Genomic DNA, 10,921 nt, shown 5'->3' with positions numbered 1-10,921 from the left:
GCCGTGGAATTTTGACAAACAACCCCCCCCTGTACTTTGTCCACGTGGACATATTTTATGAAAATATAGATATTATTAGTCTTCAAAATGTCCGGGATCTCGCGACAATTCCATGGGCGTCATTTTAGTACTCACTAAAATTTCAGATTCTTTTCTTTTCAAAGTCAACAGTTCGAAATTCGTTGAGCGGCTAACAGGTGTTCGTGCATTTTGAAACAATTCATCATTAAACTAAAAACTAACACGAAGCTTGAATGACAGCTCTTGAGTGGTGCCACATTTGACTGGCAGACTGTCAAAAACGTCGAAAATTCGAGTGAGAAAACATAATTTTAGTACTCTTGAAAACCGTTAGGGATGATTGTTTAGGCGCAAAAAACTACCAAGATGCTTAAGCGGCAGCTCCTGAGTGGTGACAAAGTTGACTGGCAGGCTGTCAAACATGCTAAAAATTCAAGTAAAGAAAAGTCATTTTAGTACTGTTGAAACGCATTGGGAATGATTGTTTGGATGCTAAGAACTACCAAGAAGTTTGAGTGGCAGCTCTTGAGGGGTGCCAAATTTGACTGGCAGGCTGTCAAACATGCCAAAAATTCAAGTGAAGAAATGTCATTTTAGTACTCTTAAAACTCATTGTTGCGAGCAGTGAATTTACGTAAAAAGTGATATTTTCGTAGTTTATTTTTTTTATATACATATTAGTTTTAGAGAAGTATCCCATAGAAGAAAATTGTAGTTAATGAAAGGACAAAACTTTCATTCGGTTGCTGATTAAACTGTCAGTCAACTTTAGCACTAATCAGGAGCTGCCAGTCAAATTCTTTGTTAGTTTTTAGTACCAAAACAATCATCCTCAAAGGGTTTAAAGATACTAAAATAACGTTTTTTCACTTGAATTTTCAACATGCTAGACAGTCTGCCAGTCAAATTTGGTACCACTGAGGAACAGCCAATCAATTATTATCTTACTTTTTAGTACCTAAAGAATCATCCCCAATACGTTTCAGGAGTACTAAAATAACTGTTCTAATTTTATCCTGTCATTTTGTATATGCTTGACAGTCTGCCAGTCAACTTCGGCATCACCGAGAAGCTGCCAGTCAATTTTTTTGTTAGTTTTCAGTATTCAAACAATCATTCCCAATGGGTTTCAAGAGTACTAAAATGACGTTTCTTCTCTAGAATTTTTGGCATGTTTGACAGCCTGCCAGTCAACTTTAGCACCACTCAGGAGCTGTCAGTCAAACTTCTTGTTAGTTGTATGTACCAAAACAATCATCCCATATGGGTTTTAAGAGTACTAAAATGAAGGTTCTAATTGTCCTCCTGTCATTTTTTTAAATGTTTGAAACCCTATCAGTCAAGTTTGGCACCACTCAGTAACTGCCATTCAAAATTTTTGTTAGTTCTTTGTACCTAAAAAATCATCCCTAAAGGGTTTCAAGAGTATTAAATTGACGTTTTTTCACTCGAATTTTTGACATGTTTGACAGCCTGCCAGTCAACTTAGGCACCACTGAGGAGCTGCCAGTCAAACTTCTTGTTAGTTTTTAGCGTACAAAAAATCATTCCACGTGGGTTTGCATAGTAATAAAATGACGTTTTTTCACGCGAATTTTTGACATGTTTGACAGCTTGCCAGTCTACTTTGGCACCAGCGAGAAGCTGCCAGAAAAAATGATTGTTAGTTCTTAGCATTTTAAACAATTATCCCCGTGGGTTTCAAGAGTACTAAAATGATGTTTTTCACTCCAATTTTTGACTAGTTTCACGATAAATTGTTGCAAAATGCACCAACAGCTGTTAGTCAGTCAACGAATTTCGAACTGTTGACTATGAAAACAAAAGAGTCTAAAAGCTTAGTGAGGAACGTGAGCTTAAAAATGATTTGAATTTCAAAGAAAAGGTTGTGACAAAAATTATAATAAAAATAAAAATAAAAATAAAAATAAGAATTATATTGTGCACGAACATAATATAAAATTTCAAGTATACCTAGAGTATACCTTGTCTCATTTCACTATATTTTCCACAGATTTAGGGCAATGTGTGCCCACGTGGATTCTAGTCCGACCACCCAGGTCCCCAGCGTGGAAAAGCGTGGAATTTTTTGATACCGCTCCCTCCCCCCTAAAGTGTCCACGTGGTATATGGATGGCCCCAAAGAGTAAGGAAGTTATGATCATTAATATTTTTTGAAAAATCTACTTTCATGATAAAAATGTTCTCATTCCCATAATTTAAAGTTGACAAAAGAATAGAAACGATTTTTTAGTTCGAGATGAATTGATTAAACTAAATATAAATACATTTTATTGAAGAATAAAGAGGTTATAGTCTTTTACAATATTTAAAAACCCCGGTTTTTTACAGGTAAACTTTTTTCGGTTACATGAATCAATATTAATGCAAGAATGGAAAAGATACCATGATTGATAATTAATCATAATATAGAAGCAATGTGCTCATCAAATGAACACCATAAAGATACAAATAAAAACAAAGCGGAAAACCCTGAGATCGAACTTACATATGGTTTTCTTTTTTAATCAAAAATACTTAGGCCATAAAGCAACATACAATAAATATCATCTTGCTTCAAGGACTTTTTGGTTAAAATCGGCTGAGACTCACCATGCGTATTAGTAGCATATACAGAAAAAATGGTTAATGAAGTATGAATCTTTTTGTGTGGATTCTTCGTGAACTCAACAAAGTTTGAGGATTGCGTATAAAATATTTAGAAAAAACGGGGTTTACACTTTTCTAAAAATCAATTTTGTTTTGAATAAGCGGGATACCCGAAAAGTTCAAAAGCAAACTCGATCCTTTCGAAAAGTCCTACATAAAATTTCTCCCATTTTTTAAAATATTGCACCAAAATATTTATGAAAAACAGTGCATAATATTAAAGATGTAACTGGAATCGCTTGTAGAACCTTTCGAAAGGAACAATTTTACTCCAGGACTTTTTTTCGAATATCAAATAATAAATTATTCTACAACAAAATTTATTACTTGGTTTTAGAAAAAACGACCATCCTTGGGGGCCTTCCATAAACCACGTGGTTCCTCAGGTGGATGGGTTTTACACTTAGGTGATAAAAAAACGCATCGTCAGAAAATAGAATATTTTTACTGAAAACAATAAGTCAAAAAATATTACAACACAAGATAAATAAATTTAACCTAAATAGTAGATTTTAAACCAGAAAGATTAATTCTTTAACAGCCACAACATAAAAGAAATAATTTTCAACAAAATACATGAATTGCCAATAAACTACGTAGTACCCTAGGATGTGTTTTAACTTTTCAACCATACCAGAATCAAGAAGAGGAAGTTAATTATGTTCAGTATTCTAAGAATATTCAAATTTCCAAAAATCGCGTACCCGTTTGTTTTTCAGAAGAAAAATGTTTGAAAAACTTGTCACCCAAATTGGTGATGTAACCAAACTTGGTAATGTCATATATACATAAAATAGCGATTTGTGATACAAGTGCGCCAAATAAGTGATTAGTTACGAGGGTAAATTTCTCGGCATGAGCTGAAGGCGAATGCTTTAATTACACGAGGTGACAATTACCTATGCCCACGTTTGTCAAATGCTATTTTTTCAAAAACCGTAAAGTACCCCACCACCAACAACGACCTACTTTGAAGCTGCAAAATGTATATTTTTTATTATCTCTTTGGTGTCACGATAAATTTTGTTTTCAGGAATTTAATCCCGAAGGGTGAAGGACTAGGATATTCGAGCGACAAAGATTATCGAGGCAGCTGACATTCGCGGAATAAAAGGAAAAGTAGATTTCAGATAATGAAGCTTATACGACTGATAGCGTTAATTGTTTCGATACCCGGATGCTTGGCCCTACCACCGACTCAGTCCTCGAGTAGGGGGCCCGTGAGGCCCAAACAAACGACGTCAATATCCACTAATGCGGCTACATCAACCACAACAGCCATTATGACCAACGTTTCAACTGAAGCAAGGGTAAAAACCTCTGCTTCAACGAGTGCCACTACCGCTACAAAAAAATCGATGTCCGTCAAGGAAGCGACCGTCACGCCACCTACCTCCGCGAAAGAAACCCGTGAATCTCCCGGAAAAATTCGACCGCAAATCAAACTGACCACCAATTACACCAGCGCTAGCGAGGTAAGTACTTCCAAGAAAGTTACTGCTCATGGTGAATTTTTTAGCTTACTTTTCCAATCGAGACTTCAGCTATCTCCCTTGAAATAAGGTTGTCACGATCCTCACAAAGTGGATCGTAAGCGGTGATCAGCATCCTTCGCAACCTAAGATTTCAACGATTTTCAAAGAAAAACAAGAGAACTTAAGACTGCAGAATTTTATACTCACTTTAGCGAGAAATTATTAGTCGAGTCGAACCTAAGCCTCAAACGATGAATCACTTGAGTATCAACTGAATTCACTATGTGAATCAGTGAAACATAAGTAGTCATATAGACATTTTTTTCCGCATATTATAAAGAAGTAACTTATTTTCAGATAAAAAATAGATTTTACATAATTTACTTTCCCTTCCTCGCGTATTAAATTCAGTAAAACATTTTCTATCACGCTCAAAATGACCACACTTGCCGATATTAAGAAAAAATTGCAAGATCTTTTGCAGAAAATTGCAGAAGTTTGTGATAATGAAAGCTTAAATATCCATTAGTTTGTCATACATTCTAGGGGTATTAGCGTCCGCTGTATAGACGATCATGACTGAATTCGATTAAATGATTAACTCCGAATTCTCTAGCTTTTTCTGGTAACGAGTGTGTTTATTACCTAACTGTAAGGAAGCCGCAACAAAAATGAATAAATTTAGAAACGCCTTTAAATAAACGATTGTTCCTAAAAAATAAGCCGCTTACTTTAAGAACCAAAACAATTAAATTAATAGGTGGTTATAAGAGCAAGACTAGAATTAACTTGATAAATATCTTTCTTGATCTTGGGATTGGTAAAGGCGGGTTGTTCCGCCTTCTGATTTCAAACTACCAAGGAAACGAATCTATTGTATATTACCTGCTTTTGCCAGAAAGAATTTAATTGAACGCAGTTTATTATACAGTGTGAACCTTTCAGTTGTTTTTCATTATCCGCGATTAATATAAATAACTGCAGCTAGTTCCGGGGCGGAATTTTTTAGATGAAGTATTTTTTAAATAAGCATGATTTATCATATTTTTATTAATAACTTACTAAAGTATCAAATGTCGAAACAGCTACATTTAGCCGTATTTTAAATAAACTTAGAAATAAAAGTTAGGGTAAATTTTATAAAATAATTCGAGGTGATAGTTATTTCAGATTTAGCAACTTCGTACACATATGGGACTTTATTTTACACATTAGACAAAAACTCCTAGCTTTTTTTAGCCTATAACTTCAGATAGCTTCGTTTCATCGTTTAGGTGCGAGTGAAAATTAAATTTTTTTTCGTCGCTATGTTTTTTCCGCTGTATAAAAAACTGACAGCAATTGTTATTCGCTAAACAACAATTTGTACTGATCTGTAACATTTATCTGTTGGCAGACAAATTTTATTTTCGAGAGCAATAAAACTCTTCAACGAAGATATCTGAAGTTAGAATAAAAAGGATGGGAGTTCTTATGTGATTTTATTTAAAACTTTCACGACTATTTTCTCTTTTCTCGGAATCAGAACTTAATTATGAGATAAGTTTGAGACTTTTAGGAAGACAGTTATTAAAGATACGCCTTTTATTCTGGAAACTTGTAGCAGTTTGAAGTAGTAGCAGAATACGGAAAAGCAAAGATTAATTAACATTCTGATAAGAAGTAGGTATTACATTTCAAAGACTCTTTTGTGAAAACTTTTGTTTTGGAAGTATCCTAAATAACATTTTTGAGAAAAAGGTGAATTTTTCATTTCTTTTTTGATAAAAGTCGATACGCACCAGGATGCTCAGAAATGCAGTTATAGGCAATAAATAAAAGTTAAATGCTGTATGTAGACGGTTGTTATTTTTATACAAAATTTTATAAACAAATATTGTATTTTGATGAATTGAATTTAGAAATGGATTTTACTGTCGGTTATTGTAAATTATTCACGACTTTTCTTCATTAATTTGACGATAAAGCCACACCAATTTCAAAAATGACTTTTCTATTGCCACATATTTAATGTTTTTTGTTTCCACATATATAACACCATCATGTGACAGAGCCTAAAATCATTTGAGTTTTTAAAAGGGAAAATAAGAATAATGAATATTAAGCTTTTTCATGTAAATTTATATCAAGAAGATTTTTTTTCTTGAATGATGTATTTTTGATAAATATAGTTCATTTTTTAAATTATCGTTCGTTTAGGTATTACGTACACATTATTCAGTTCATTTTTAAATAACCCTTTCACTCCTGAAAGAAATAGCAAGCAGCCACGAGTTGCGCCCCCCCCCCATAAAAAATTCTTATGTAATACTTGATCGGCCCCTCATTCCTTCTTTAAATATTCCGATACATAATAACAATTAAAAAACTGTTTTTTGGATCTAAAAATGAGAAAATTCAATGTTTTTTAAAAATAAAATTGTTTGTAATAACCATACAATTTTATTTTTGATTATGTTTGAATTAAACTATTCATATCGTTGAACTTAAAATCAAATCAGTACTGGTTATGCAACTATTAGCTGTTTCTCCAGTGCGCAAAGATTTAATCCAATTCTTGATGATAATTTGTCACCTTGGGATTTAGTATGAAACTAAGATTAAAAAATCTCCTTGGAATCTTTACTTACAAATTTACTGGCAGATGCTTTTTAAAAAATCTCTGGGATTTTCGTGAACTTACCTGTAACAAAAAAGTTAATAAATTATTCGACAAAAAGTTGAATATTGATGCATAAATAAAATCAAAATTCTGCTACTATAGTTCAAATCTCTATTAGTAGGAGTACTTGATGAACATATGCGTGAGGGCAGGGGTCTGAACAGATCAGATTGACTGAACCTTTCAAAGTTATCGGTTTTCACTTATAAGTAAGGGCAGTGAAAATATAATAAACAACCAATTAAATAAATACGAAAAACAACACACTTAATTAAAACTAATTTAAAACGGATTTATTCATTGACTTATTATTATTTAAGTAATAATTGATTACCGTCGCGAGGCGTGATGCCTCCCCCAGAAATCGCTCGATGCTAAAAAATAACACTTACTCTCTCTATTAAAAATAACAGATATGGCATGATATAAACTCTCCACACGCTTCTTTTTGATTAGTATCATACACAAATCAACATTTAGCTAAAGCACTGGATTGTTTCTGTTACTCGAGGAAATATCTAACATGCATCTTATATATCTTTCTTGCAATTCATCGTAGCCAGTTTCATGAGCTTCATGTTGATGTTGCACACGCACGGGTAGCTCATTCGTATTCTTGAGTGGGATCATGTAGATTGTAGTTATTATTATCGCAATTCTCGTGAAGTTGGTACGTTTCTGGTTTCGTTGTCAACTGCAGGCTATAACGCACGTGATGATGCGTCTGTTTACGGCAGCACGTGGCGCTCGCTACTTTCCAGATCGACCTATATACAATTTTTCTGACAATCATATAATGTGCGAATCTAGGTCCCTTTCTAGTCTCATGCAGCGCGTCATCGACCTCACTTTTCTTGCATCTTATGCATAGTTATGTAATGAGTTCATCGATTGTAATTGATTCGAGGGATGTTGAGCCTATATGTCATACTGGATAAAAGCTATATTTCCAGGTGCTCTTAAAGTGTAAACATCCTTAATTTCCATTTTTCGATTATAAACAATCTTTTGGGAGGAGAAATGAGAAGAGCTGGTGTCCTCGGCAGACGTCCTTGTACTTGAAAATGGAGAACGCACGCAGCTTTCCTGGCACGTCGTGACTGACTTGAGGTTCGAGGTCGCAGTATTCAAATCAGAATGTGGAACGTGCTTCCAATTTATTGCAGCTTTTTGAGATGAATTTGCCATGAGGACAGGGCATAAATTTGACTGGATCGAGTTCACTTTCACAAAGTGAAGGTATTTAAATAGTCGAAGACTTTCTTTGGGATGTTGAAATGTGTGACAAAAGTAGGATGAAAAAATGCTGTTGAATCTATAGGACATATAGAAAAGAATTAATTTATAAAGCTGTACTCGCTCTTGAAAAAAGATACTACCATATAATTGAAAATATATCCTACCACTCAGAACGTTTATGTCGCGTTAAACTTGATATGAACTTGAAATGTTACGTATCGTTTCACCCTGATCTAAGAAGCCTAGAGCGACACTATGATGCCTAGGTTCCACTTTGGAAACTGGCAATTTGCAACGGAATGAGATGTTTTTTTATTTAGTTTTTCTCTTATTTGCATTTTATATCCTTCATGTTAGTTTAATACAATTACACTTCGTGTTTAACGTACGGGTGGATATTATATCTGAACGTGAAATTATCTAATTCACTGACTTTCATTCAATCGCTATATTGCTAATGCCGCCTAACCCCTAGTGGATTACTATACAGCCCATTGGGAAAGTTTCTTGGCCCGTAAATGTCCACGAGAGGAATCTAGCCGATGCGGAATGAGACCACCTACCGGGATAGGTGAATCATCTTGTTAAATGAAACCACGATTCTACTCCAGCGCCATCTAACTAATCCAGCGTTTCTGCCTAATGATCACGATTGGAGCGAAATATCGCTCAAAGACCCGTGATTGAAACGGGACTGTTTTTTTAGCAAAAATATAGGAGACATATCTATGTCTGTCTTACAGAGAGAAAATTAAATATAAAATTGGTTAAAGATCAATTTTTTAAAGGTTAAAAGTTAAACCGTATTATAGCAATTATTCCACTAATTTTAGGAGAGTCTCTGACGTCACGATGACTGCAGTGCACAATGAAACAGTATTGAGAAAATAGAAGTAAAATTAAAAAATTAAAAACTAAACAAGAAAAAACATTCTTTTTGCTAATAACTCAGATCTCCAACATCTCAGCTTTAACCATAGGCTTTGAACATCTTTGATGTGCTTAAAAAACGAACCTTTATAGACTGGTAATTTTACGAGATATTTGGTCGACTTAGCAAGTGTTTCGGTTGAAGCGACAAAATTATTCGTATTTATTCGTATATATATTTGCTTGAATCATTTCACTCTTTAGGTCAAATCAACCAAATTTCCCGATTCTTTTCGGGTCCAATGATTAATCTCCAACCTCACATTATTTTGAATTTAAATAACAATACTCTGAAAATTAAGACTTTCCTTTCAGAGATATTTTAAGACGCGATCATACATGGTAAGCTACTGGCTTAATAAAAATGAATATCTCTATAGTTTATACTTTCTTCGACATTAGACATTTTTCCAACCACGCTATCTTCTTTCAGACCTTAATTAATTTTCGATTAGCAGGTACCTACATCAGCAATTTTGACGTCAAGTGATGCTGCACCTAAATCGGTCACCAATGTACCATCACTACTTGGTAAAAATGCCGATAGTGTTTAATCGTTAGATTTTCACTTGGTCAACTTCTCTTGGCTTGTTTGTGCCCATTCGAGAGGCGCTTAAATTACAGAGTAAAAATAGCAAATGGTTAATCGGCGCGCAATCGGACGCATGCCTCGTGACATACGACGTCGACGAGGAAAGGGTGACCAGGACGACAAAGAGTCTTTGGCAGAGGCATGGATACAAGTCATCTAGTAAAGGCTCCGGGTCATTAAGACCCGTTCCTAATCACTTGCAGGAAAGTACTTTTGTTGCATCTCTCCATAGTCTTTACATTAGTTGAGCGCGTGAGCAACCGAGCACGTTAGCAAGATCAAGGCGAAGCGAGCCAAGGCTCCGGACAATGGGCTTCCAGTGGTACGTGTACTTTCATCCGACATACAGCAGTTTTCACACCAAAGCGCGCACCTCAACTTCCCTCTATTTATCTCTGCCAATCAATCTCACTTCACTTATTCCACACAGTTTTCCTTTTCACTCGTTTCCTTCATAACCCTTGGACGTCCAGACTGCAGGCTGGATTTATTATTCCGAATGATTATTCATCGGCGCATATTCTTCGGCTTTATGTCTTCCTCGGATTTTCTCTCTGCTACTGCTTTCCTTCTTTTACCTTTTTTTCTATTCTTTCCCTTTTTATCTCTCTCTCTCTCTCTCTCTCTTGAAAGCTATACTGCTCTGACATCATGGAGCAAACTATCTTGAAAAGACCAGTGACGCCGATCTCCGGTGAAATGATCATGTTAATTTTACTTCCATGCTCGAATTATGGGGGAAGGTTTCACGTCTTGTCCTAAATAATTATCTGGATAAAGAAAAATTTAAATGGTACAATTCCAAAACAGAGGTCACCAGCATTGAGCAAATTTTATTTCGAGGCATTCAAATATAAACACTATGTAATTTGAAATAAAACTTGCGACTTTCCTACGCTTGTAGAGTGAAGCAATCGAAGAAAAACAACTGCGGTACATGCGCAGTTCGCGGTTCGAAGATACATTGAATGTAATTGTACGATTTCATTTAATTTCCTCCCGCACGGGAATAAAAGCAGCTCTTGAGGGAGAAACTTAAATGAAAGTTTGAGTTTCGGTAAGAATTACTTTGAACTATGACGACCCAACATTAATATTTGTGAGTTATCTTGCGGTCCACTTTTACATGCTGTAAAAAATATCGCGTTAATAATGGGCGAAAGGTAATTTCACTTTTTTTCTCCCTAGACCCACAGTATACTATTTGTTTCCAACTGTATAGTTTAGGAACGATTTAAGGTGGCTTGGGCGCTTTTTAAAAAAATCACAGGCAGTTCTGAAAATTTGATATTATCGAAAGAAAATATACTAGATCACTTTGCAAAAAAGAAA

The 10,921-nt window shown here is 34.9% G+C and overlaps 2 protein-coding genes across 7 annotated transcripts in view; one reads left to right on the top strand and one right to left on the bottom strand.

Annotated features, from left to right (window-relative positions):
• Positions 1-10,921, bottom strand: part of LOC117179102 (elongation factor-like GTPase 1) — a 495,923-nt gene that overhangs the window by 316,426 nt on the left and 168,576 nt on the right. The window contains exon 5 of one of the 4 annotated variants that reach the window (XM_033370766.1): positions 6,648-6,849. The exons of the other annotated variants lie outside the window; for them this stretch is intronic. Within the exon in view, the coding sequence (XP_033226657.1) occupies positions 6,818-6,849 (32 nt within the window). The 3' untranslated portion in view covers positions 6,648-6,817. Of the gene's footprint in view, positions 1-6,647; positions 6,850-10,921 lie in introns of those variants that run through there. 4 annotated transcript variants of the gene reach the window in all.
• The window catches only part of LOC117179103, a 195,249-nt gene that overhangs the window by 33,161 nt on the left and 151,167 nt on the right, over positions 1-10,921 (top strand). For 2 of the 3 annotated variants that reach the window (XM_033370770.1, XM_033370768.1), the window contains exon 2: positions 3,725-4,166. In XM_033370770.1, the coding sequence (XP_033226661.1) occupies positions 3,825-4,166 (342 nt within the window). In that variant the 5' untranslated portion in view covers positions 3,725-3,824. Of the gene's footprint in view, positions 1-2,057; positions 2,168-3,724; positions 4,167-10,921 lie in introns of those variants that run through there. The other variant, XM_033370769.1, reaches the window with a different exon arrangement.

Source organism: Belonocnema kinseyi, chromosome 8 (assembly GCF_010883055.1).
Source record: "Belonocnema kinseyi isolate 2016_QV_RU_SX_M_011 chromosome 8, B_treatae_v1, whole genome shotgun sequence".
Classification (NCBI taxonomy): Eukaryota; Metazoa; Arthropoda; class Insecta; order Hymenoptera; family Cynipidae; genus Belonocnema; species Belonocnema kinseyi.
Note: the sequence above shows the minus strand (reverse complement) of the source record. Positions and strands in the feature narration are given on the sequence as shown.